A 27,166-nucleotide genomic window follows, 5' to 3' on the forward strand; every position below is an offset into this window, starting at 1 on the left:
CCTGCGCTGGACTCTCTCCAGCAGTTCCCTGTCCTTCTGGAACTGAGGGACCCAGAACTGGACACAATATTCCAGATGTGGTCTCACCAGGGCAGAGCAGAGGGGCAGGAGAACCTCTCTGACCTACTGACCACCCCCCTCCTAATACACCCCAGGTACCATTGGCCTTCAAGGCCACAAGGGCACAGTGCTGGCTCATGCTCATCCTGCTGTCCACCAGGACCCCCACGTCCCTTTCCCCTACACTGCTCTCTAATAGGTCATTCCCCAACTTATACTGGAACCTGGGGTTGTTCCTACCCAGATGCAAGACTCTACACTTACCCTTGTTATATTTCATTAATTTTTTCCCCAAAACTTTGCCCAACTTTGTGATCCCAGCCCTGAGTCCCTGTGCCTCCCGCCGCTGACAGGAGCCCCGGAGCTCCGTTCCTGCTCCTCACCCGCCACGGGGCTGCGCGGGTAAATTTACACTGCATGTTAGTGATGAAGATTGGAACAGGCTGCCCAGGGCTGTGGTAGAGTCACCATCCCTGGAGGGGTTTAAAAGGTGTTTAGACGATGTTCTTAAGGACATGGTTTAGTGCTAGAATTAGGTTAGGGTTGGACTCAATGATCCTGAGGGCCTCTTTCAACTGAAAATGATCCTACGACACGAACTGTGAGAAAGATGGAAAAATTTTGCTGTTTTGCAGCAAAAAAAGAGTGTGACATTTCGAAGCTGACTTTGAAACAGAGACCCGCTCAGAATTTGGGCCTCGAATCCTCCCTCACCCACGTGAAAGAAAAGCGAGTGTCTGTCCCCCGGACTCACGCCGGGCTCTCCCACCGGGGGCCTCTCTCTAACGGCCCGAGGCGGGCGGGCTGACACCCTCCTCCCCCTCCTCACCCCCATCCCGCCCGGGATGCGCCCCGGCGGGCTCGAACCCGCGGACACCCGAGCGGGGCCGGTCCGGGAGGGGCCCCCCCCGCTCCCGCCCGCCCCCGGCGCGAGGCCCCGCGCTCCCGCCTCACCGCCCCTCCCCCCACCCCCCCCCCTCCACCCGCTTCTCCCCCGCCCGCTCTCACGTTCTCGTCGCCGGACAGATCCCCGGGGTTACTGTTCTCGTCGCTGCTCAGCTTCTGCTTCTTCGCCGGCATCTCACCCCCCGCTCCCGCCGATGCTGCTGCCGCCGGGGCTTCTCCCCGCTCAGACATCTTCCCCGCCCCCCAACCCCGCCACGCAGCCGCAAAGCGCGGACGGGGAGGTCGAAACTCCTGCCGTAAAGCAGCCCCGCGCCCCGTTCCCCGGCTGGGGAGCTCGGAGCTGCCACACTGCTGAAAAAGCACCTTTCCCGCGCCCAGCGGCGCGCGGCGCCTCAGGGGCCCCTGGCTGAGGGGAAGAGGGGGGTCTCGGCTCCTATGTTAAATTAGCCTGTCTTTAACAGCCCAATGCCGCTAGGTGTTAAATTAACCCGTCATTTAGCAGCCAGTTGTACTTTATATCGCTGCTCAAGGCCGGCAGGGGAAGCGTGTGAGGTAGAAACAAGCAGCCCATGTCGCCACAGGTGCGAACTGCCCCTCTCTTCCACCTTCCCGCCGTTCTTGTGTCTAAAACGGGTATGTTTTTTTTTTGTTCTCTTGATCTACAAAAGTCTAGCCTGAAAGTGGTGTTGCCTGAGAAGGAAAACAGGCTCTGCTGTGCTGCCTGTTCTCCCTGGCAAGTTCCTGCTACGGCTATAAATGAAATAAACACAGTTGCCAGATTTTTTTATTTATTTGTTTTGAGAAACCACAGGTCTCAGAGTCATAATAATTGTGAACAGTAAAAAAAAACAACTTCCACCAAGTGGGAGAAGCGATCTGCCCACAGGCACGGCGTCTTATCTGCTTCTCTAGGGGCAGAAACAAAGTCTTTCCTCCCTGGGGGGAACATTCCAGTCTCAAAAAGCAATGACATTGGGGTCAGGGACAGGCTTAGCTGTGCCCTGTATGTTGTTTTTTTTTTTGGAGGTGAAGATGAAGAGATAAGCTTAAAATGGTGCATGTACTGTAGTGGTTTAGCAGTAAACAGTCTCTCTTCTGCAGAACTGTGAGCTCCAGTGAATCATTACATAATATACAGCAAAAGGTTGTCGTTTACAATTAATAAAACCTCTGCCCCAGGTCTGTGCTGTAAGATCAAGGTTGTGATAAAAGTGTTTGTGGGAAAATGTACAGGCTTGCTTTTAAAATATGACAGGATGTTTTTAGGCTGGCATCTTAATCAAGACCAAATCTGTGTTGCAAACCCATTGAAAGAAGGGCAGGCACAAAGTTTTCAGCGGTTGAGGTTTTTTAACTTCTCCCCACGGGTGCCCTTGAGCTGCTGGCGAGAAGACGGCTCCCCTTCATTTGACAGCTGTCAGCTGACATCCTCCGGACAGACAGACACACAGCTGACTCCACCGCGTTTCACTGGCTCATCTAAAGTGCAAGGAAAGTGAAAACCTCCACCTGTGCCTCTTGGTCTGCACACAGCAAGGTTCCACACCCAGAATCAAGCAGTCCAGTCTCCATCATCAGTTTACTGGGCCCATGGTCTGTCCCTTCTGTCTTCCAGATGCTAGAGCTTCACTCTTCAGTGTCTTTATAAATGAGAGACTGAGAGAGCTGGGTCTGTTCGGCCTGGAGAAGAGAAGCAGAGAGGGGATCTCATCAGTGTTTATAAATATTTCAACGGTGGGTGTCAAGAGGATGGGACCAGATTCCTTTCAGTGGTGCCCATCAGTAGGATGAGGGGCAACGGGCACAGACTGAAACACAGGAGGTTCCATCTGAATATGAGGAGAAACTTCTTTACTCTGAGGTGCCAGAGCCCTGGAACAGGCTGCCCAGAGAGGCTGTGGAGTCTCCTTCTCTGGAGACATTCAAACCCACCTGGACACATTCCTGTGTGATCTGCTCTGGTGAACCTGCTTTAGCAGGTGGGTTGGATTGGATGATCTCCAGAGGTCCTTTCCAGTCCCAACCATTCTGTGATTCTGTGATTTAGACTCAGGACTTGAGGGATTGCTTAGTTAGTTTGCTGATGACACAGAACTGGGAGAAGCTGTTAACACTCTTGAGGACAGAGAGGCCCTTTAGAGAGATCTGGAGAACTGGCCAATCACCAACCGCATGAAGTTCAACAAGGGTGAGTGCTGGGTTTGGCACCTGGGACACATCAACCCCAGCTGTACATATGGAGTGGGGGATGAGATGTTGGAGAACAGCTCTGCAGGGAGGGATCTGGGGGTTCTGGTTGACAGCAAGTTGAACATGAGCCAACAGTGTCCCTGGCAGCCAAGAGGGACCTGTGTCCTGGGTGCATCCAGCACAGCATGGCCAGCCGGGCAGGGAGGTGATTGTTCCGCTCTGCTCTGCACTGGAGCGGCCTCACCTGGAGCACTGTGTGCAGGGCTGGGTGCCACAGGATAAAAAGGACATAAAGCTACTGGAGAGTGTCCAGAAGAGGGCTATGAAGTTGGCTAAGGGTTTGGAGAGGAAGCCGTATGAGGAGTGGCTAAAGTCACTTGGTTTGTTCAGCCTGGAGAAGAGGAGACTGAGGGGAGAGCTCATGGTGGCTACAGCTTCTTCACAAGGGGAGGAGGAGGGGCAGGTGCCAAACTCTTCTCTTTAGCAACCAATGGCAAAACCCGAGGGAATGGCAGGAAGATGTGCCAGGGGAGGTTTAGGTTAGAAAAGGTTCTTCACTCAGAGGGTGCTGGGCACTGGAACAGGCTCCCCAGAGAGGTGTCACGGCCCCGAGCCTGACAGTCTTCAAGAAGAGACTGGACAACATCCTTAGACACGTGATGTGAACTGTGGGGTTGTCCTGTGCAGGGACAGGAGTTGGAGTCGGTGACCCTTGAGGATCCCTTCCAACTCAGGACATTCTATGATTCTCCTTCACCAGGTAACAATCCTGCTGGACTCCCCAGACTGTTCTTACTCTAAACCACTTGCCTTTTTATTGCTTCCTCGGGCAACATGAGGGGCCTGGTACACCAGGGAGCCGAGTTCCTATAACTCATAGGGCATTTCCTCAACTTCTATTTAAAGAATTAGTTGTGTGGCTAAACACAAGGTTGAAAGTTCAGGGATTTTGCTTCAATTCGTGCTCTGCCAAGATTCTCTTTGGAAAGCCCTTGTGCTTTTCTGTACCTCAATTTCTCGACTGTACTATGGGAGAAGCATTTCTTACATCTGGAGGGGTATTATGAAAATATATGTATATTATAATTTATTATTTGTTTAATTAGCATGATACTGCATATAAATGCCATGCATAGATTAACTAAGAAGTAACAGGGCCTTTGAAATAGCATATGGCGGAAAATGGGGGCACAATAACATATTTTCGAAAATCTGCAGTCAGATTCAAGTGAAGATGATTTAGTGGCATTTTAAAAGCACATGATGAGTACTTGGGAGGGCTGGATTTCATGTATACGAGAGGATTTTGCCAAATGTGAGTTCTCATAGGATTGCAGTAGTAAATGTCAAAAAAAACCCAAAAAGAATCATGGGATTACAGAGACTGAAAGGGACTTCCAAAGCTCATCATGTCTAACCCTTGCTCAAAGTAGGTCAGATACAGCCAGTTTCTCTAGGCCTTGTTGAGTCCAGGTTTTAATACCTTCAGCATAAGAGATTTTGTAGCCACTGTGGTCCCCTGTTCTCAGTGTTTAACGACCCTCATGGTAATATTTTTTTTTACCTTGTAATGCGTAAGGAATTCCCATGCTTCAGTTTGTGTCCTTGCCCCTCATCCTTCCCCTGTGCATCCCTCTTCTCTACATCCTCCCATCAGGCAGCTGTAGACAGCGATGAGCTCTCTCCTTCGCTTTCTCTTAAGGCTGAACGGACCCCGTTCTTTCAGGTTCTCTTCATACATCCCAAGCTCCAGTTCCCTGACCAGCCTGCACTCAGTACAGTGTATCAATGTGTTTCTTGTACTGGGGAGCTCAAACCTGGACACTTGTAAGATGTGGCCTCAGAAGTGCCAAATAGAGGGGAAGAACCACTTCCCTTAACCTAATGGTTACACTCTTGCTAATGATGGCCCAGTATGTCATTAACCTTTGCCGCAAGGACATGCTATGGACTCATGTTCCACTTGCTATACACCAGGGTCTCCAAATCTTATTCTGCAAGGCTCCTTTGCCAACCCCTAACCTCTACTGTTGCATAAAGCAGTTTCTCGCCCAGTGCATGACATTACATTTGCCTGTGTTGAACTGCATGAAGTTCCTGTGAGTCCATTCCTCCACCCCATCTAGGACACACTGCATAGAGGCACTGACCTCCAGCTTATCAATCATCCATCCCCAGTTTAGTATTGTCTGCAGATTTGCTCTCACTACCCCTATCACATCATCCACAACATCAATAAAAAACATTAAGCAGTAGTGTCCTCAATATCTATCCCTGAGGGATGCCACTAGTAACCTGCAACTAGTAGGACTGTAGCACTGATGACTCTTTAAGCCAATGGCCAAGGCAACTTTCCACCCACCTTGTAGTCCACTTACCCAGCCATATTTCGCTAGTTTGACTGTGAGGATTCTCTAGGAAAGCATGTCAAAAGGTTTGCAAAAAGTTTACAACATCCACAGCTGCCCTTTTGTCCTCACAGACAGTCACCTCATTGTAGAAAGCAATCAATTTGGCCTGGTAAATACATGCTGGCTGTTCACAATCGCCTACTGGTCCTTCATGTGCTTGGACATGGCTTCCAGGAGGATTTGCTCCATCACCTTCCCAGGGACTTAGGACAGGTAGACTGGTCTGGCATTCCCTAGATCTTTCCTCTTGCTCTCCTTGAAGACAAGTGTGACTTCTACCCATGTCCAGTCATCAGGAGCCTCCCAGTTCACCATAACCTTTCAAAGATGATATACAGTGGCCTCTCAATGACATTGGCCAGCTCCTCCAACAGCCTTTGTTGCATCCCATCTGGTCTGTGGACTTGTGCACGCCCAGTTGGCTTCAGTGCTCCCTAAATTCTGTGCTGGGTGCTGCTGCTAGGCTTGGGGAACCAAGAAGCCTAAGGGTAGATGATATCAGTGAAAACCATGGCAAAACCAGGAGTGAGTCCCTCAACTTTTTGCATGTCCTTTGTCTCTGTGTCCCCTGCTTCACAGAGCAGTGGACCTGTATTTTCCTCAGCCTTTCTCTTGCTGCCAGTGTACCTATAAAAGCCTTTCTTATTAACCTTCACCTCCGTGTCTGGTTTCAACTCCAGCTGAGCTTTGGCTTTCCTGACACCAGTCCTGCATGCTCAAGCAAAGTTTCTGTATTCCTCCTGGGCAGCCCATCTGTGCTTACACTTTCTGTACTCATCGTTGTGTTGGAGCTCTGCTGGGAGTCCCTTGTACATCCATGCTGGCCTTCTGCCACACTTGCTTGATTTTCTGCACATCAGAACAGACTGCTCTTTTTCTTAGAGAAGATTCATCTTGAAAATCAGTCAGCTGCCCTGGGCCTCATGCCCTCTAGGGCAGACTCCCATTGGATCCTGCCAAGAATATCCTGGAATAAACCAAAATCTGCTTTTCCAGGGCTGTGACTCTACTGCTATAGGCTCAGGGAAGAGTGGCTGGAAAGCTGCCTGACAGAGAGGGATCTGGGGAAGTGATTGTGCCACTGTACTCAACACTGTTGAGGCCCCACCTTGAATCCTGTGTTCAGTTTTGGGGCCCTCATCATAAGAAGGACTTTGAGGTACTAGAGAGAGTGCAGAGGAGGCAACGAAGCTGGTGAGGGGTCTGGAGAACAAGTCTGATGAGAAGTGACTGAGGGAACTGGGGCTGTTCAGCCTGGAGAAAAGGAGGCTGAGGAGAGACCTTATCACTGTCTGCAACTGCCTGCAAGGAGGTTGTAGAATGGAGGGTGTTGGTCTCTTCTCCCAAGTAACAAGTGATAAGACAAGAGGAAATGGCCTCAAGTTGTGCCAGGGGAGGTTTAAAGTGGATATTAGGAAATAATTCTTCATGGATAGGTCTGTCAGACATTGGAACAGGCTGCCCAGGGCAGTGCTGGAGTCACCATCCGTGGAGGTACTTAAAAGGCATTTAGATTAGGTTCTTAGGCACATTGTTTAGTGCTAGAGGTAGGTTAGGTTATGGTTGGACTTGATGGTCCTGAGGGTCTCTTCCAACCAAAATGATTCTATGATTGTATACTTGCCTTGCTCATTTCTCTCAAGGTTTTCATCTCTACAATCTTGTATTTGCTGCAGCCAAGACTGCACCTTCACATCCTTCACCAATTCTTTCTTGTTCATAACAGGTCCAGCAAGACATCTCCCCAGACATCTTTCTTCCTTGATATGCTTCAGGTAGCACTGAGGACAGAAGGACCTCCACCCTCCTGCTTTCTTCTGGTGGTGCTTTTGGCAATCAGCTGGTCCAGGTAGCCCAGTAATTTTTTTTTCCAAGAATAGACAATAAGAAATGTGTTGGTTTAAAGAGAGTGAGAGTTAGCTCAGGGCTTCTTGGCTGTGTAGGTAAAACTGAATTTTGCCGTCCTAAAGATGAAAAGGCTGTGCTGTGCTAGAAAGGAGGATACTTGAAATAGCTAATGGGCAGAAAAATCAAGGAGCAGAGGCCAGGAAAACTAAGCTTGTTGTTCCCAATGCCATACGAGCGTGGAAGAGGCTGGAGGGATATTCTTCCCTGTTGCTCTCAAACCTCTGCCATTACTCAGTGGTGCAGCAGCTGAGTCTGACGTTTTAGAGCTCCGACATTTAGAGTTGGGCCCTGGCCATTTGTGCTGCCCCTGACATCACACTGCTTTAGGTAACACTTCACCTATGTACAGAGATAGCCCTGCATCTCAGTTACCTGATACCGGCATCTGCTGTATAAAAAGTGTTCCTTCTTATTGATATTAACTGTTTTCTATGTGTGTATAGGTCAGAATTGCTGAATTAGCTGGAAAAAATATTTTTTAAAATTCTGTTAGCTCAATGGGAAAACATAGCCATGGCAACTGGGGTGGATTGTGTTCTGCCCCATGTATTGTCAAGAACCCTTTCAGTTAATCTCCAATTACAGAGGCTCTTTTACTGGTATTTTTATTAAGAATCTGAAAACACAGCTGGATTTTCAGAACACCAGTAGAGTTTGTAAGCCTGACAGCTGACATTGTAGTTTTTGCCTTATGAAAACAGCAAATTTAGAAACCAATGGAAAAGCATTAACACAGGAGCCCATTGCATCTCTTTTGTATAATAGGAATGCAACAGCCAGAAAAGGCTGCAGTCTTTTTTCACCTCTCACTTTTGAAAGATTAATGGGTCAAACCTTTAGCTGACTCATGCTCTGAAAGCAAGGAACAGCTCCCACATTTAAATTTTGCTGCAGAAATTCAGGATGATGTGGATAAAAGTCATATATTTTCTACATCTGCTAGAGCTAACATAAAAATGGAAGGTGTATCTGAATCAGAAAATGAGACAGCTGAGTTGATCTAGCAGCTCAATACTACTGAAGGATGTCTTACCCCTCTGCCTTTACAAACCTTCTCCATGTTCCTAGAGCTGGTTTTCCATAGGCTCTGCTTTTCACAAGGCTTTCAAAGAGCCAGTTCATCTCACTAACTGATCAAGCACAAAGTAGCTTCATCTTCTCTCTTTAGTTAATGAACAAGAGCAGATTCTGCAAACTCTCTGATGACCACCAGAACTGGTGCATGGGAAGGCTGGAAGCTACAACCAGGAGTGAATGGTGGCTGAGAAACAAAATCTCATCCTGATGACAGTGGTGGGCTACAGCTCAGCAGACTCCTGAAATCTCCCCGTGTCCCACTTTAGCTCCTGGTTTGTCTTCAAGGGTGAAGGGATTTTACCCAAGGTGTAGGACTGTCTATACTATAACAACTCTGATGTAAAGATGACAGCGGTGCAGCAACGTGCAATCAGCATCAGTAAAGCCTACACTCAGTTTGTGGCTTCACGGTCAGCAGCGGTGCTGCTCACACAGTCCCATTCCTGCCCATCCAACTTCTGTTTCCACCTGCCCTCCTGTTCTTTGCCAGGGAGTGATTTATATATAATAGCTGTGCAGTGAATCACACAGGTCAAAAGAAGAAAACAAACAGCATTTCTCTATTTTGCCTTGTTGTTTTAGATCAGTTCCCTTATTTGTTCACAAAGTGGCTACGCAAACAGTTCTGCTGACGCAGCGCGGGGAGTGGTACATGAACAATTGGTGGGAAGAGAGGGAGGTGGGAGGAAAAAAGCCAGAATTACTTCAGCCAGTGTCGTCACCAAATAAATCCTCATGGACTCACAGCTCATGTGAACAGAGCCATTAGTCCAGTTTAAAGTGACCTTTCTTCCAGAATAGCTTGTCCTGTGTGTGAAGGAGCTTTCACTGAGCCACTGAGGTGCATGTACAGTGTATGAAGCATATTTACAAAGGAACTTCAGAGCCCAGTTCATGGAAGAAATGTGGAGGATCTGCAGCCCCACACTGGCTCTGTGACAGTCCTGTAGCAGCACAACGTCCGTCAGCAGGGATCCAGCTGCTGGTTTAGCATGGTATGCCTGTATGAACAGCAATAAAACATGTCCTAAATGCTACGGGCTGATGTCCAACCTAGAACTTGTTCCTGGAAGTGTGAATGGTAAAGTACTAAATCCATGACCATAGCATCAGAGAATCTGAAAGGCCAGTATAAGAAACTAATGTTCAGATAATCTGTATTCCTCTTGCCCTGTCTGTACAGTGAGCAGACCTGTGTGCAGCTACTTCCCTAGAATTTTCTCCACGTCCTCCCAAAAGCCACTACAAGGATGATCCCCACCAAGATTTGGATTCAACTTGGGGTCAGGGCTATCCAGGGAAGCCCCATGGTGCTTCCATCACCACATGGTGCCTCTTGGGCAGGCTGCTCTTTCCATCAGGGAATCCTCTCAGATAAACAACCCTGTTTACACAGACAGTGCATGGGGTAGTTAGTACAGACTCAGGCCTTCTGCCACACTGCTCTGTGTAAGCATCACTCAGCAAAGAAACAGCTAATGCAAAAAATATATAGGGATAATTGAATAAAATTTGGCAAAATGTGTCTTTTGCCTTTTTCTTTTTGTGCCTTTTTTCCCACGCCCCACCCTAGTTTTTCATTGCAATTTACCATGACAATACACTTTCCCTTAAATATTTTTCTACTGAAATAGCCACATACAACACTTAGCCCAAAATATTTTCCACTGAAACACACACAGCCATGATGACTGTGTTGGCATCATCTTCAGAAGCTCCTCACAGTGCTAAAATATCAGTCCAATGGTTAGCTGAAACAAAATCTGATGATTTGGAAATGCCTTAGAGACATACATATTCTTTCTAATTCTTTAGCTGCATGGTGCGGGAATTGTTTGCTGGGAAAAATGGTCTGACACCTAAGGTTAATCTATAAATAAATGGGTTATTCTCTCAGCTCGAATTTTAGTTTAATTTTTCAGTAGTTGTACTGGAAAGCTTCCACGGTAACTGTGAAACCTCACAACAGAGTTTGGGCACAGATTTGTCCGCGGTGCTAAGGGGACAACAGTGACTGGAGCAGCTCCTGTGTCTGATCTCCTCATGGCTTTTCTGTTGCTTTTTCTTCTCCCCAGAGCCCTGCACCCAGGATCTACCTGTCTCTGTACTGATGGGCAGCTTCCTATTCCTGATCTGTTCCTCTGGTCATGTAAACCTGTTAACTTTATAAAAAAGCAGAAAGTCTTGGGTATTAATGGCTTTTCCTCCCACTTAGAATGTGGTTTCGCACTGTTCTGGTCCAATGTATCTGCAGGCTGCCCCTAAAACCACGTTCCCACTCTACTGTCACTCTCCCTCCTGCCTCAGTCGTGTGTTCCCTCCCCTCCATTAAACATGATAGTAAACCCAATTTAGATTAATTTGAACTGCGTGGAACTGCACTCTTATTTGTGACATGCTGCAAAGTGAGTCTAAGACTTTGTTGCTAAAACAAGAGGTCTTCTGGGGGGATTCCTGCCTTCTACACCCTTTCCCTGGTGCGTGTAGGGTGTAAGGGCAAGCCCACATGTGCAAAGATTTATTAGTGTGGTTCATAGCTGAGGGCATACATTGAATCTAGTAGTGAAAATAAACTAAAGAGGGAGAGATTGAGAAAAAGAAAGGAAAAGGAGAATTTTTCTAAGCTGAGAAAAAAGTGCTGGGAAGGTCCCCAGAAAACATCCACTACTGGACTCCTCTCCCGGGTCCCCCTGTGGTGCTTTTCCCATGATAACAATATAATGTTTATTGGGACACACTCATGTTATTGGTTGTAACCACTTACGCTGTAGGTGCTGTACACTGAATGGTTATTAAGCTTTGTGCCCCCTGTAATGTAAACCAAAAGCAACCACCAAAGGGTAGGAAAAGGGGGGAAGAAGGGGTGATTCTCACGCTGGTGGCAATCGCTTCCCATGAGAACCTGCTGAGAACACTATCGAGGGTTTGCAGGTGCAAGGTCATGAGAACAACAGCACGAGAAAAACAAGGCAGAGATGCTGCCCCAGAGGCTCTGGGAAACACTGCCAAGGCAGCTGGGGGGAGAGGACACAGAGCTGGGGGTGGAAAGCAGGCATGGAGCTGTGATGGAAAAGCCTTAGCAACACAAGGCGACAGCCCCAGGACACGCTGCTGGTACTTGCTGTGTCCTTTTTATCAATCACACAGCCACACACTGAGGTGGAAAACAAGACACTTTTCTGGGCCAAAACATCTTTTTAGCTAGATGAAAGTCAGTCAATAAAACCATAAAACTACTTTTTTAGGGACCCCTCTCCTATGTCCACCACCTGTCTTGAGCCAAACTGTTTAGATATGCGGTCAGCCAGGTCAGGGATCCGATCAGATTGGAAACCAAGCAAGCCAAAAAGAACAGAGTAGTTTCAAGTACTACACGCAGCGTCAGAGAGAAGACAAGAGCAGAGGGGTGTGTGGGGCCATTCCTCTGAGCAGCACCAAGGGCTGAGTTTTTCTTAAAATGCTTCCAGCCACACTTTCCTGTCGTCTTCCTTGTGTGGGCAGCAGCTTCACAGTGCCCTGGTTCAGGGCACACATCTACCCATGAGCTGCACTTCTTATCTTTGTGCTCTTTTAGTTTTCCTTGTTTACCACTTGGCTACACAGATTGTTGTGTTGGCCTGACAGAAGAGGCTGTGCAGGTGCAAGTGCCAAAGGGAAGGTAGGGAACAAAATACATAAGCTGATGCTGCCTTTAAAAATGACAGGTTAAACCACAGCCCAACATGACTTTGTGCCACTTTTCCACTTGAAGACCTTAAAAGGTTTGGAGATGACAGACTTGGTCTATATCGGTATTGGGTACTTCCATCCTTTGTTAGTATAGCAGCATTATCGAGTGAGACTCACCCTTGTTAAATCTTTTTCAATCTATTCACTAATATTTTAGCCATTGGAATGGAAAATGGGCACATTCCACATGGAAATGACGAAGAGGTGGGAGGGGACTGAAAATACACTGGGGTATACGATCAGAATTCCAGAAGCTCTTCACATATTTCTAAAAGGGCCTGAAAATAGCTTTTTAATGGGGATAAATTAAAGACATTACACTTAGGCAGAAATGTTAAACTGCACAAGCATGGGACAGAGAACACACAAGTAAGGACCGTGTTTCAGAAAGGAGTTTGAGGGGATTATAACAGATAAAAAGTTGACTAATGTCAGCTACTACATCTAGGGCCTGGTTATCCAGTTCCAGGCACTGCACTTCAAGAACAATATGACTCAGCTGGAGGATGTGCAGAGGATGGTGAGAGGGTTGAAACCCTGGCCTGCAACAGAAAAATGGAACAAACTGGAACTTCTTGTCCTAAGCAACAGAGATCTGAGAAGAGAGATAACAGATACGAAAGGCCATTGAAAAGAAGAAATCATTTGTTTTCTATAGTACAAGAAACAATGGGTTTTAATTACAGTAAAGATGGTTCAGTTTACATATAGGAAACTGTAAGTATAGATAATGAATAGGAACAGATTGCTGTGGAGGATGTTATATGAAGGTTTTAAGGTTAGAGAAATGTCAGTCAGGAATGCATTAGGCATAACTGATCGTATATGAGGCCAGTGAGGCCAATGGCCTCTTGAGTTCCCTTCTATACAGGTGTGTTCCAGGTGCAGGGCAGAAAAGAAGGAAGCACAGAATTAACAGGGATTAGTAGAGAATAAAATAGTCTAACAGATTACACAGCCAAATCAGGGGAAAGTCTCATTACATAATCCAGAATCACAGGATGGTTGAGGTTTGAAGGGACCTCTGAAGATCATCCAGTCCAACCCACCTGCTAAAGCAGGTTCACCAGAGCAGATCACACAGGAATGTGTCCAGGCGGGTTTGAATGTCTCCAGAGAAGGAGACTCCACAGCCTCTCTGGGCAGCCTCGTCCAGGGCTCTGGCACCTCGAAGTGAAGAAGTTTCTCCTCATATTCAGATGGAATCTCCTGTGCTTCAGTCTGTGCCTTTTGCCCCTCATCCTATTGCTGGGCACCACTGAAAGGAGTCTGGTCCATCCTCTTGACACCCACCCTTGAGATATTTATAAACATTTATGAGATCCCCTCTCAGCTGCTCTTCTCCAGGTTGAACAGACCCAGCTCTCTCAGTTTCTCCTTATAAGAAAGATGCTGCAGACCCCTCATCATCTTCGTAGCCCCCTGCTGGACTCCCTCCAGTAATTTCTTGTCCTTCTTAAACTGGGGAGCCCAGAACTGGATCCGGTACTTCAGATGTGGCCTCACCAGGGCGGAATAGAGTGGGAGGAACAACCTCCCTGACCTGCTGCCCACAGTCTTCCTCACACACCCCAGGTCCCATTGGCCTCTTGGCCACAGGGCACATTGATGACTCATGGTCAGCCTGTTGTCAACCAGAACTCCCAAGTCCTTCGCTGCAACGCTGCTTTCCAGCAGGTCCATCCATCACCTGTACCTCATTGTCCCATTTCTTTTAACTTAAGGACCAAGTAAGATTTGAGTTCAGGGTAGCTACTTATTTCTGATAATCCTTGAGTTAATATTTATTTCCACAGCGAGTATGCTGGGTTGTTGCTAGGTAGCAGTTTATAAAGTTGCCTGGTAGATAAAAATTGACCATAAAATCTGCAGAACTTTCAGACCGTTTCTGTGCACATGGCCTGTGCTTGGCTGTTTGCTGTGGCTCTTTTGTGGATGCAAACTGTGTTGTAATAGTGTAGAACAGTGATAGGAATAGCCACCTTATTTTTTTAGTTCAGCCTCAAACTGCAGGCCTGATTTTAAATTGTGTAGGCAAGTGCACAGACAGTTCAAGTGTGCACATGTAACCATTCTAATCACAGTTTCATGTAAATACTCAGATGGCCAGCAGGCCTCCAGCTTTGGGCATCAAAGCAGCTGCACAGCTACACATGGAATTTTAGGCTGAGTATCAGGTACTCCGTACCTGCTCCTCTCCCACCTGGCATCTTTCATTTGTCACTGGGCTGCTCAGCACCCACATTCCTGGCTATGGATCAACTCTTAACATCTGAACTACATCCAAAGGAGCTGTTAAATGGACGGAAATGACACTCCAGAGGGTACCAGGAATGTTTACAGCTTTTAACTATATGTTGTCTGATGTTTGATTGTATTTGGCGGAAGTCATAAGAGCCAGATCCAACTATGAGCAAGACAATCCCTTAGCCCACTTCCTTCAGGGTTATCATCAAACGACAGCCACAGAAAACCCTTTTAAGAAAAAAAATGGGATTTCTTATAATCAAGTAAAGGTATTTATATACTTGTAATCTTGTCAGATACTTATTTGAAATATAGCAGGATCACTCTCACTGGTTTTGGACTAGCTATGGACAACTCGCCTTTTTTTCATTTACATGTGTAAAACCGAAGAAAATAATAATGGTGAATTTGTCACTAATGGATCTTGGACCCTATTGAGGGGACGTGCTCTTTTAAGAGCTGCTTCAGAAAAAAAAACCCAAACAAATAAATAAACAAACAAACAAAACCACCGAAACCCAAACAACAACAGTTTTTTTAAGGATGCTGAGAACATTTGAGATGTCTTACTGAGAAAATTGCAGATTTAAGACTGCATGAAAAGCTTGTTACTCTGCCTTCATTGCATGTATCATCTGTTGTACCTAACTAAATTTAATTCTTTCTACTACATTTCACTTGGTACAAAACCATCCTTCTTTTCCCCAGAACTTGTAGTTCTGCTTTTATGTAACACAATCTGAATTAGACGTAAGGGATGTTCACTGGGAGGTAATCACAGCAAAGGGGCTTCAGGCAGAGGTGGACTGAGCTCAGAGGAGGGTTCAGCAGGAGTAAGATGCTGTCCTGGACACCAGCTCATCAGGAGCTGCAATATTCCAGCCAAAACATGAATACATACCCAAACTGGTTCCAGACTGGAGCTCAACAGCCCTTTCATTTACACTTCATGGATTTTTAAGAGTAGAAGGGGTATTATATCGTCCAGCCGGATCTCCTGTTTAAAAAGCAAAACTGAGTTAGCGTTGTGCCCAAAAATCTTATGTTTATTAAAAGTATTTTCCACAGAGGCATCCAGTCCTGAGCTGAAAACTTGAAGAAATGGAAAATCTACTGCTTCCCGTGGTAGTCTGTTCCACTGGTTAATCACTCTCACAATGGAACAATTGTACCTTATTTCTCATGCGAAATCTGCCTGGCTCCAGCTCTTACCATCTCTCCTCGCCGTGTTTCTCTCTGCTAAAATAGACATGGTAGTTCTTCCCTGCAAGAATAAATTGTTATCAAGCCACCTACTAGTCTGTCTCTGTTTTTTAAAAAAATAATTATTTTTTAAAGATAAAACATGCAGGCTCTTTAAGGGCAGAAACCAGCACGCATGTTGTAAACAGCTGTGACCACAGGAGTACCTGCTGTGAGCACCCTCTGTACCCAGCCCGGCAGACCTCTTGCCGTGTTCCTCCGAAGGTCACTGTCCCATCTGCCAGCAGATCTGTCTCCCAGCCCACTCCAGTCTCAAACAGTTTGGTTCGCTTAATTCCTTTAACGGTAAGTCTCTTGGCTCACTGTGACTGAACAGGGCAGCTCTATTGGCATATCTCCTGTATCTTGGGCTGCATCAAAAAGAACGTATCCAGCAGGTCAAGGGAGGTGGTTCTCCCCCTCTGTTCTGCTCTCATGAGATCCCACCTGTAGTAGTGCCTTCAGCTCTGGGATCTCCAACATAAGGACATGGACCTATTGGAGCAAGTCAAAAGGAGGGTCATGAAGATGATCAGAGGGCTGGAGCACCTTACCGTATCAAGATTAAGTAGATCCCACTAGCTAATGCTGTTGAAACTCAAAGCCAAGCAAGGTGATGCAATAAGGATGTCTAATTTTTTCTGACATCATCCTTAATCAGGATGTCCTCCAAAGTGTTGGTGCTTGCATAGTAATTATCATATTGCATCTGCTTGTGATCCATTTAGTTAAGTTTCCTATCCTTGGTGACGGCCAGATCCTATAAAACCAGGTGCATGAATAGTTGTGGTTAGCGGTTTCTCCCTAACGGTATCACAGTTTGGCTACATTCATGCTGTGGAATTTTAGAGTTTCTTCCTACCTCTCCCATACCACGGCTTGATCTCTATTCCTTTCAGTGGGGACGTTTGCATTTTTTCATGAAAATACTTAGAAAATATTCATGAAAAGTTCAGAAAATACTCCTTCAGGCCAGCTAATCTCTCACCCTAATACCTTATAAGTCACTGGGGGCTATATGGTGTTTGAAACAGTATTCCCCTCCTTCCTTTCACACTCACTTCTGTTCTGTTTCAGTCAATGGCTTCTTGTGAAAAGCACATGAATGGAAGAATCTCAGTGTGCCACATGTAAGTATTCATTTCACTTCATCATAGTCTCCCTTCATGGTCCCGTTTCTAAAATTAAGTTTCAGCATTTTTCCTTTAATGCCCATGATTTTCCATTCTTACATGATTTTTACTGCCCATCTCTCAACCTTTTTATTTCAGCTATATTCTTTATTAGACCCAGTGGCCAAGCTGAGCACATTATCCCAGAATATCCCTTCAGAAATTCTTTGCACAGTGTCCAGGTCTCTCCTTACTTAAATAATACTGACTAGTCTGCCAGTTTTGCCTCCCTGCTTCTCACCTCTTTTCCTGCTTAGTAATGAACATTTGTAAATAAATCCATGGACACCACTCCAAACAAGAAGTATAAGTGAGTAGCCCCCAGATGGCAATTTTGCAGATAATAACACAAGTTGTTTCTCTTATGACATGATCAAGAGTTTAGTTTGGGTAGAAAATTCTTTGTTGATGTCTGGTTTATGATGCTCTTCCTTTGGAAGAGTCAGGCAAGTAGAAAGAGCATTTCTTTTTATTTAGTCCTTCTCACCAGAACAGCTCTTGGGACAGAATTGCCTCTGGCAGTGATGACAGAGTAGGCGACACTGTCCCCACTGTCACTCCTAGGTCTGTACAACAAGTTATTACAGCAAAAGTACAAGTACAGCAGAAAGACGCCAAACTGTGAGGACCATGGTGTCTCCTGCCGTTCGGTGGTGCGTCAAGGCTGTGCTGAGCACTGCGGCTTCTACTGCGAACTTCTTGCTACTCAACGTTAACTCTTGGCTGTGATGAAGGTGGGTGGAGTACAGACTGTTTTCTCTGGTCTCTGGCCTGTGAGGGTATTTTACTTCTCTCAGACAGCTTAGTTATTCCTTGTAGAGAACTTATTCGAAGACTCATTCAAGTCCAACCCTATCACTTGATTCTTCTTTTTAGAAGATGTGTGAGATTCTGTCATATTTTGATCGTCTTTCTAGTTTATCATTCTATTTTGAATTGTAGCCCAACCAGTATCCCAGACACCAAAGCATGGCTTTGTTACTAGCTGTGTGCATCAGCTGCCCACGTTCTTCCTAAACAGTCAGCAGTTTCAGTCTGTGACCCGATACCTTCCTCTAGACCCAGCTGTGACACTGACAGAAATTATCACTCCCAAATCACCTTTGCTGATTCTCTTCCGTGGATTCCTGACCCCTCATATCTGTCAGCTGAGTTGTTCATGTAAACACGTCTGAGCCCATCTCTGGCAAAGTGAACTAGATTGTGGAAACAAATTATTTAAACTCTCTAAGCAGTTGGCTGGTTTTCACTCAAATGGGTTAGGAAGCCTTCCCATTGCTTCACCAGAAGAGACGTAGGGAGTTGATATTTTTAAAATGGCAGAAAGACCGGCAGCCTCAGTGGGGAGACTCAATGACATGGGCAGAAGTGGTCACTTCTTCCACCAGCAGCTGGCTCTGGAAGAGAACATCTGTTTATAGACTCTGTCTGGCTGATGGGCTGTTGGCCTGTGGAGCCTAAGACAGTAGGTATGTGGCTGGGGCAGAGAGAAGAAACCCCAGGAGACCCCAGTGTGGAGAGTTAAATGTAGACTTACAGGACTCAAGGGCAGTGTCCCATATGTACCTGCCAGATACTTATCCTGGAACATATACAAGGAGAGGGAAGTTAGCTGCCACGTAAAGGAGGCCATTGGATATGGTTGGCACTTGGCGGGCTCTGTAATGGAAACGTTTCAGAGACTTTTAGCCCTTTGAAGAGCTTTTCCTTTCGTTCATACAGAGGAATGATTTAGAATTCGTATTACCTTACTGATTAGGACAGGGACTGGCAGTTCTCAGCTGGGAGGAGGTAGCCCTGGGGAACATTCACAACTAGGCAAAATAAATTAATTATCATAATAGAATCATAGAATCATTGTGGTTGGAAGAGACCCTCAGGATCACTGAATCCAACCATAACCTAACCTAGATCTAGCACTAAACCATGTCCCTAAGAACCTCATCTAAACGCTTTTGAAACGCCTCCAGAGATGGTGACTTCACCATTGCCCTGGGCAGCCTGTTCCAATGCCTGACAACCCTTTCCGTGAAGAATGTTTTCTAACTTTGCACATTGCTGGATAGAATGCTCATAGGTACAATATATAACTTTCGCAATACTCAAAGATGATTCCATGAAAAATTAGACATATACTTGCATTCCAGGGCTATCCAGACTTAACAATGGCAAGGCAAAAATAGGTTATTGGAAAGGACACAAAACATCACACTTCAGATTTAAACCTTGTAGCTGGTCTACTATTGTGACTTTCATATGAGATGCATTTTCCTACTTCTGCTTGCTGCAGGGCATCTTCTCCAGAAACACAACAGCGGATAAGATCAGGAACATCTCCGCTATATGGATTTGCAAGTATGGACCAGCACTTACTAGAGGATGCTCTACACTGTGCTGGATGAGGTTGACCTAAGTCTAGCCAGAACATTCTACTAGAGCAACCATGGTGCTGACAGTGCCTCTATTTCACACTTAAGAAAGCAGTGAAAGGTTAAATGAATCACACATTGCTGATGCTCCTTTTCAGAGACCAATATGGTAGTTTCGAGACACAAAATAAGCATGAATGACCCTGTCTTCTCAGCACTATATCACTGGTGAGCATTCAGAAGCATGGTGTATGGTTTTATCGGCATCTCACTGAATTTTAAACTCTTTCAAAGCTCTGCAATGAGTATCCACAGTTTTTGAGTCATGTTACCATTCATTCTACACTGTAACTTCCTTCCTTAGTCTTTGCCAATAACCTCATTTTTTTCTCCCATTGTCTGCTTTGTGAAGAAAACTGATGCTAAGAAACAACCTTATTTCTCTGCACTGTCTTCTCATCCTTTAGTGTTTCCCTCATTCTCTGGCTACACCATGAACAGGATTCACAGGCAACTTAACTATTACATTTCCTATACATCCTATGCAAAACATCATGCATATAGGTTGGAAATCTAAGCAGATGCCAGATGGAAGGCTGTCCTAGTTCCTTCCCCTTGTGAAATCATTCTGTACTCTGTTCTGTGAGTCAAAATAGCATGTGATTATGTAAATAAAGATGTAATTCTAACATACATGCTATAGCTGAACAAGTAGTACTCTTACTCCTTAGGTTTTCAGGGATAAAGGAATAAATAAATATTACACATGTATAACCAGCACGAATTTTAACCCATCTGCTTGGCTGCTCAGACTGCTTGAGCTATAGGGACAAACTATATTCATTGGCAGTACAAAGAGATAACTGTCCCCTAGCGACTGTCAGCACGCATACTCTGTGCTGGAACACAGTTACTTAAGTATTTTCAAGGGTTTTCAGGCAATTTAGATGGGATGCATTCCCCCGGTGTCCATAGCAGAGGTGACTTTGTCTCAGGTAATCCCTTGGGGTCCATGTGCAATCAGTGCAGGAGGCAGCACCGTTCATATATACCGGTTTAGGCATTTGGTGTTGAATGGGACAATTTCTGTCCTATGAGTCTTACTAAGAGTGTAGTAAAGGGATGCAATACAATCCAAGACTACTATTCTTACAGTTGAAAAAGAAAAAAAATAATAGGTTATCTCAGGGCTTAATATCACAGTCTATAGTTCCTCCCAGACCACATTCATACCTGATGTGAATAGGTCCCTGTTGAGTGGATCTTATTAAATAAGATCTGAAATTTTCAAGCATAAGTTGAAAAATCTTTGCTTTTTGGAGCAGTGCTGTGTTACATAAAGGTGACTAATTTCACGGTGCTGCACAGACACTGCATCAGATCAAGACGCTGATGACGAGAAGCGAAGCAACAGTACCTGGAAGTGTAATAGAGAAAGCCGTTTGCGGATGTTACCAGAATGTCAGGATCAACAGAGTTTGCAGCAGGAATCATTGCAGTCAAATGACCGACACCAGATAACTTCCTTGCCTTTCCCAAGAGTTACTTGTGTGGATGATAAAGCACCAAGCTGAAGATTAGGTCCTCCTCCACAGACAAAATAATGGGTAGAGCACAAGTTGCTGCTGCCAACCACAAAATAGAGTTAGAAAAATTATTAAGCACATCTCTTGTCCTTGAGAAAAGGAGGATTATTTCCATTCCACCAGGTATTCTCCTCCCTTTTTCTTGAGAATTGATGTTTTTGCATCTGAAGCCCTTTCTTTATCAGAATAAAACATTTTTGCCCATCTGCAAAAGCATTTGGGCATCATGCCAGATCAACAGCATGTCCCAAAACATAAGGGACGTTTTGCAGGGAGCAGAAAACAGTTATTCAGAGGAACAGGGCGCACAAGAAAAGGCAAAGCTGTTGAGGTGCCTACAAAAACCTTGGCGGAGTTGAGGGGGAATGCTGACTGCTGGCATTGATATAATCATTGATTTCCATTTCTGAGCAGCCCCGTTCAGACACTGTCTGCGTTGACTGACGCTTTAACCCTGGAGCAGGCACAGATCGATGTTTCGTGGTGACGGGCACCTGAGATAGTTCCCTGATCAACAGTTTTTCCCTCCTAACAGTGCTCAGTTTTCATACATTTGGGAAAAATAAGTTCAGTGCACGCATAATTCTCACCTCTCAAAGATATTTGCATTATTAATTACCGCTGTGTAGTAGTTTAATTCATCCACCTATTATCTCCTCATCTAGATTGCACTGGAGATGAGCCAGAAATGAGACACTACAGAAAATAAAAGACCCAAAGAAACCGCATCTCTGTAAATGACTCCCTAGTTTCAAACACGAGGGTTGTTGGAGGGTAGAATAGGAGGTCTAGAAGGACTTTTCAAAGTAGGTTATTTATCTTATAAGGCTGTAATCACAGCCATAACTGCTCTGTGTTCCAGGCTAGGATGGCACTTGTTAGCCCCTCATCAAATCAGTGGAGGTTTTATTTCGGTTCTGAAGCAATTCCTTATAAACTTATTTTGAAAACTCCAGTTACTTCAGTAGAATAGCACCTTTTAGTAAAAATATTCCTTAGATTATTAATGTAGCATTGACTGTGTTCTTTCTAGACCAAATGTAGTGGTATCTCAAGGCTTGGCTGTATATTACACCTTTCCTGGTGTGTTTTATGTGTTTCTTAACCTCTATGGCTTGAGATACGTTAGAACATTTTATATACATTATATTTTGGACATATCTGGGACATAGGAAAGGCTTATGTTTTGGAAAGTTGTCTAATTTTCCAAGCAGCTGGTCTAATAAAAAATATTAGCAATAAACCTTGCCGCACCAATACCCCATTAAAGTGTAACCCTTTCTGTCTGAGCAACAGATGGTAGAAACCTGCCGCAGCCTGGAAGTTTTCTGCCTCTCTTGGGCACATTCAAAAAGGTAGCGATCTTTTTTTTTTTTTTACCTAAAATGTGAAAATTTACAGAAGCAAACAAAATAAAATCATTTTACCAAAGAATGCATGCTTGCAACAGTGTGTTGGCTTCAGGACGTAGCTGAAGCTTTTCAACTAAGAGCACGAAGGAATCAAAACCAGAAGGATGAACAATTTGCAACAAAAGGAGCATAGTGTGGATGTTCATGAAAGAGGACAGTGGAAATCTCCACCAGGAAGTTTTTGTTAAAAGTGATTTACCCCTGATTTTTCCAAATATGTTTATCTGATTGTTATTTTTAATTTGTTTTACTATGATGGCTCAGAAGTTGAGCTGAGCCCTGCATATAGATGGGCAAACAGCTTTACAGTCTAAATACAAGACAAAAGACAACAGACCTATTTAGAGAGCGAGGAAACGATACAACTGCATTAGTCAGCAAGACAGCATGTATTGCCAAGTATTTTCTAGGCATCAAGGCCAAGGAGAGCTACAAGGAAGAATCTGAAGGAGAACAATGAACGGGCCTGATAGATATTTAATGAGAATAGTTTTTTTATTCGGAAAACGTGGCAAATATGAGACCAAAGCAGGAGCCGCTCTCTCAATATGGATGATAGGAAAAGATAGGAAGGAAAAGCTGTGGACCTCAGGGAAAGTGAAGAGATACAGATGAGGTTTGATGAGCACAGAAGGGGAAGCCAGGAAAAGAGTATAAATGTGTCTATGGATTGTACATAATAACATCAGAGTTAGAGTTAGAGTTATGTATATTCTGAGTGAAGTTATCAATGAGTTTCATACACTTAAGCAGTTTGTTTGTAGAATATTTCTCCAGCTTGCTCATGAAAAAGACCTAAGGCTCGCACAGAATTTTTGCCCATGAGATGCATAGGAAAGGCTTTATCCTAGACGAACCTAAACAATCGAGACAGACTGTGTTCAAATCAATTCGAACCAGGTCAAAGTCATCAAAACTGATACCCAGCATATGGGTCTGACTGACAAGGGAGATCATGGTACAGTACATGGTGACTGAGAAAATTATAAACAGGTTTTGGTGGTGAATGATGAAAATGTCTCCCTTAGTTTGATGAAGTAAGAAGGAGGCTGAGGGGAGACCTCCTTGCTCTCCTGAAAGGAGGTTGGAGCATGGGGAGTGTTGGTCTCTTCTCCCAAGTAGAAAGTGATAGGACAAGAGGAAATGGGAAATGGCCTCAGGTTGCACCAGCGGAGGTTCAGATTGGATATTAGGGAAAAATTCTTCCTGGAAAGGGTTGTCAGGCATTGGAACAGGCTGCCCAGGGAAGTGGTGGAGTCGCCATTCCTGGAGGGGTTTAAAATGCATTTAGACGAGGTTCTTAGGGACGTGGTTTAGTGCTCGATTTAGGTTATGGTTGGACTCAGTGATCCTGAGGGTCTCTTCCAACCAAAATGATTCTATGATTATATGAAATCAAGATAAGATTTTATGTTGAACAGAAGGGGTCAGACATCACTATAACAAATATGTATAAATCTGGGCTAGTCACCCAAGCTGCCTTTACAGCGTGTGAAAATCTATTAAGTGGAATTTAGGGCCAAATCTGTTTCATCTAGGCTAAATATCTAACACAGATCAGTTCCAGATAAAAAGGTCCCTAACCTTGGTCCCTGAAAATCCCTGTTTCTCTGCACTGACTACCAGAGGCAATTCAGATGCCTGGTTTAGCTGTTGACATCTATGTTAGAGATGCCTAACGTTAGGTGAGGTGACTCTCAACCCTTGAGGCAGATCTGGAGCAGAACTGGAAGCCTCCAGAATTGACCTGATAGATTAATATACATGAGAGTGTGACTGATAGATTAATATACATGAGAGTGTGAGCCTTCCCAGAGATAAAGTGCAAAGAGAGCAAAAGTCTGTATGTTTTTTTGTGTGTGTGTTTCTCATCCATCTATCATGTATGAATTGTTGCTTCCAGAAAGAATGGAAAAGTTCCTGCTCTGGATGGAGGCTCACGCTGCATTGCACATTGGCTGTGCTAGCATAAGGAAAGCAACAAAGTGATTTCCCTGATGATTACAGTTAAGCCCAGTTCCAAGAATACTGCCTGTGGATCCAGCAAACTCTCTTGGACATGGACGTTTCCTTTGGCTCTCAAGTAGTAGGGCTACAAAAATACCATATAAGTGCATGAAATGTCCAAAGTGTTTTTCCTTGAAAAGAAGGCTTTCGTCGTTGCAAAGCTGAGTGCAGACATTAAAATACGTCTTTTTTACGGCTGGCAAGGACAGGTGGTTGCTCTGTGTACGTGGCACATCTGTAAATAAAGCAGAGCTGGCACGCAGTTTTAAGTTGTCTTGCATTTCCCACCCAGATATCTCGCAGCTGTGAATGAAGGGTATTTGGAGATAAGCATGTTTTTAAAATAGTAACTTTGATAAAGAAAGCCAAAGCTCAACATTTGAATTAGGATCTCACCACTGCAATAAACTGAATTGTGCCAGGATGAATCACTGGAATGGGTAAATAAGAATTGTGTGGATAAATAAAACAATCAGTGCTGCGAGGTAATAAATGTAAAGTCTTTGGTTGCGTGGTAAATCACTGTATTGTGCTTATATGCAGGGAAAGGATAAAAACACGTTGTGACTTTTGGCCTCTACAAATAAATAAAGATTTGTAAGTTACGAGCAAAGGGGAGAAATAAAAAATAATAATAATAAAAAAAAATTGTAGCTGCACTAATTCCTGTGGTTAGAAAGTATTTGGATAATGATGGGATATCAATAATAACCAGGAAGCAGAACAACAAACAACATAAACCAGCAAACTCAAAGGCAGTCAGCCCAGAGTTTTCCATCAAAGTCAGCTCAGGGAAAAAAATAAAAGGCAGATTTAACATAACTCTTGAACTCACCACTGTGTTTCTACAGGCTGATGACATGATGACTGCTTTGATTTCAGTGTGATGTAAAGCCAGACCCACACGCTGTTGACACAGACCCATTGTTTCACACCAGCAGAAACGCTGTTAATGAGACAGGTCCTGACTGATTCAGACCAGAATCTGAGATTGGAATAAACCAACTGAAGCAGATTATTTGATCCTATTGGACCTTTTAGTCCTCTGACTTCCCCAGGCTGCAGATAAATCAAGTGTCATGTAGATAATACAGTGGATGACCAGAGCAATGAGCAACACTCAGAAGCTGTAACAAACATCCTGAAGTCCATCAAATTTCTCCTTGTGCTGACACAAAACCAGACCAATATATATATATATATGTCCTGTGGGATATACCCTGTACGGTCATAATCCTAAATTTGCGCAGGTGACAGCACAGGGCCAGGGTGAAGCAGCACACTATAGCAACTGAACATGCAGGTGATGTATCTTCACCAGGGATGACAACCTATGACAGTGCAGCAGGGGACGATGGATGGTATCTGGAGATGGCAGCTGCCCATCTCCACCCAAAAGGGTGCTGTATAGCACTAGTCCTGCCTACACCACGACCCTTCACGAGCTTACTGAAGCAGAAGAACCACGTGGACTTACAAATGATTTTATTTTTCCACCTAGAATAGCAGATTCCCTTGTTGCTTATGTTTTATTACCCACCCGTGAATTTGGAAGTCGTAACAATTTGCCCATACATGAAAACCTGCCAAGCAGAGTTTGCTTCTCATGTTCTTACCAGTCATCTCTGCCCCCAGTCTGAAGCTTGAAGACACTGAGATCTATACAACATTATTATTTAATGATGTATTTTCCAGTATTGAGGCCATTAGCAGACTATGTAAGTACTTAAATGAAGCTCATGAACGGTTTTAAGGTCTTAATGAATTAACATTTGGTTGGGTTCATGCTAAATTGTATTAAACTGCAGAACCCTGGCTGCAGAAATAGGAAACCCTGGTTCCCTCTGTGCATACTAGGGAAGCACTAGGTCCCTTTCAGAAAGGAAATCTAAATTCATCCTGAGCATCATTTGGGCGTCTGAGTCAAAAGTTTAGTAATGTGTCTAGCCAAGCCGCAGAGCGTTTTCACATCTGGATGTGTCCCATTTGCTAAACTGCTTCAGTCTGTGAACAATTCCAAAATACACTCGGCTTTATTATTGTAAAAGAATGTAATGTTATACAACCAAACGTGAAAGCACATATTGTGGAATATTTCAGAAAGAACAACATGTTAAAACTGCACTTTTAAAACAAGGTTTGAATTCAACGGAGAAAATGGCCTCAACTGGTCTGCATATGTCAATAGTTTACGTAATCGGCTGAGGGCAGAGCAGCCTGCCAGGAGAACTGCTTTTAAAATGAAAATCACACCGGTGGAATGGGAATGGCTTTCTAACCTTCAGAGCAGAGATGGGCCTAAGCTGCAAATGTCAGATCCGGGCTGTTCAAAAGTTCAAAGCGTTTACATCCTGCGGTATTGCTCCAGTAAGTCTTTGAAGCAGATTTAGAACTTATCCTCAAGGAATTACAGCTGTGTCTCTCTTTATGGTATACAAAGAAATTCTGAAAGGTTATAAAAATAAAATCTTGGGATGAGGTGGATTTTCTATTAAATATTAGCAATATCAAGACTGAATTCGCCCTGGTTTTATTGAATGGTTTCTTAGGCTCTGAAAAGAGTCTTGAGAGCTTCTTCATCCTTTATTTCGAAGTTGAGGGCTGCTGAAGTATCAACCAAGCTCGTTCCAGACCCTGTGTTAGGAGGGAGATTGTGATACAGTGGAAAAATGCCAGCCCGGACCTTTCAGAGACCTTTTGGAAAGGCCTTTAACTTGCCCACGCCACAGATTCTCACCTATAAAATAGAGGTCGTCTTCCACCTTAGAACAGTACTGCTGGAATATGTGAGCAATATGCCTTTGCTTGCAGAAGGCACCGCTTACTGACAAGACATCATGGCCGAGAAAG

At 44.6% G+C, this 27,166-nt stretch overlaps 1 protein-coding gene and 1 long non-coding RNA gene across 3 annotated transcripts in view; one reads left to right on the forward strand and one right to left on the reverse strand.

The window, feature by feature from the left end:
• EED (embryonic ectoderm development) overlaps window positions 1-1,337 on the reverse strand; it is an 18,280-nt gene extending 16,943 nt beyond the window's left edge. The window contains exon 1 of the mRNA XM_065031174.1: window positions 1,069-1,337. Coding sequence (XP_064887246.1) covers window positions 1,069-1,197 — 129 coding nt within the window. The 5' untranslated portion in view covers window positions 1,198-1,337. The remainder of the gene's footprint in view (window positions 1-1,068) is intronic.
• Window positions 1,283-27,166, forward strand: part of LOC135575510 (uncharacterized) — a 27,307-nt gene continuing 1,423 nt past the window's right edge. The window contains exons 1-4 of one of the 2 annotated variants that reach the window (XR_010466387.1): window positions 1,283-1,599; window positions 7,294-7,416; window positions 16,848-16,900; window positions 24,213-24,411. This is a non-coding gene — a long non-coding RNA (uncharacterized LOC135575510). Of the gene's footprint in view, window positions 1,600-7,293; window positions 7,417-16,847; window positions 16,901-24,212; window positions 24,412-27,166 lie in introns of those variants that run through there. The other variant, XR_010466382.1, reaches the window with a different exon arrangement.

The sequence above is a fragment of the Columba livia genome, chromosome 1 (assembly GCF_036013475.1).
Source record: "Columba livia isolate bColLiv1 breed racing homer chromosome 1, bColLiv1.pat.W.v2, whole genome shotgun sequence".
Classification (NCBI taxonomy): domain Eukaryota; kingdom Metazoa; phylum Chordata; class Aves; order Columbiformes; family Columbidae; genus Columba; species Columba livia.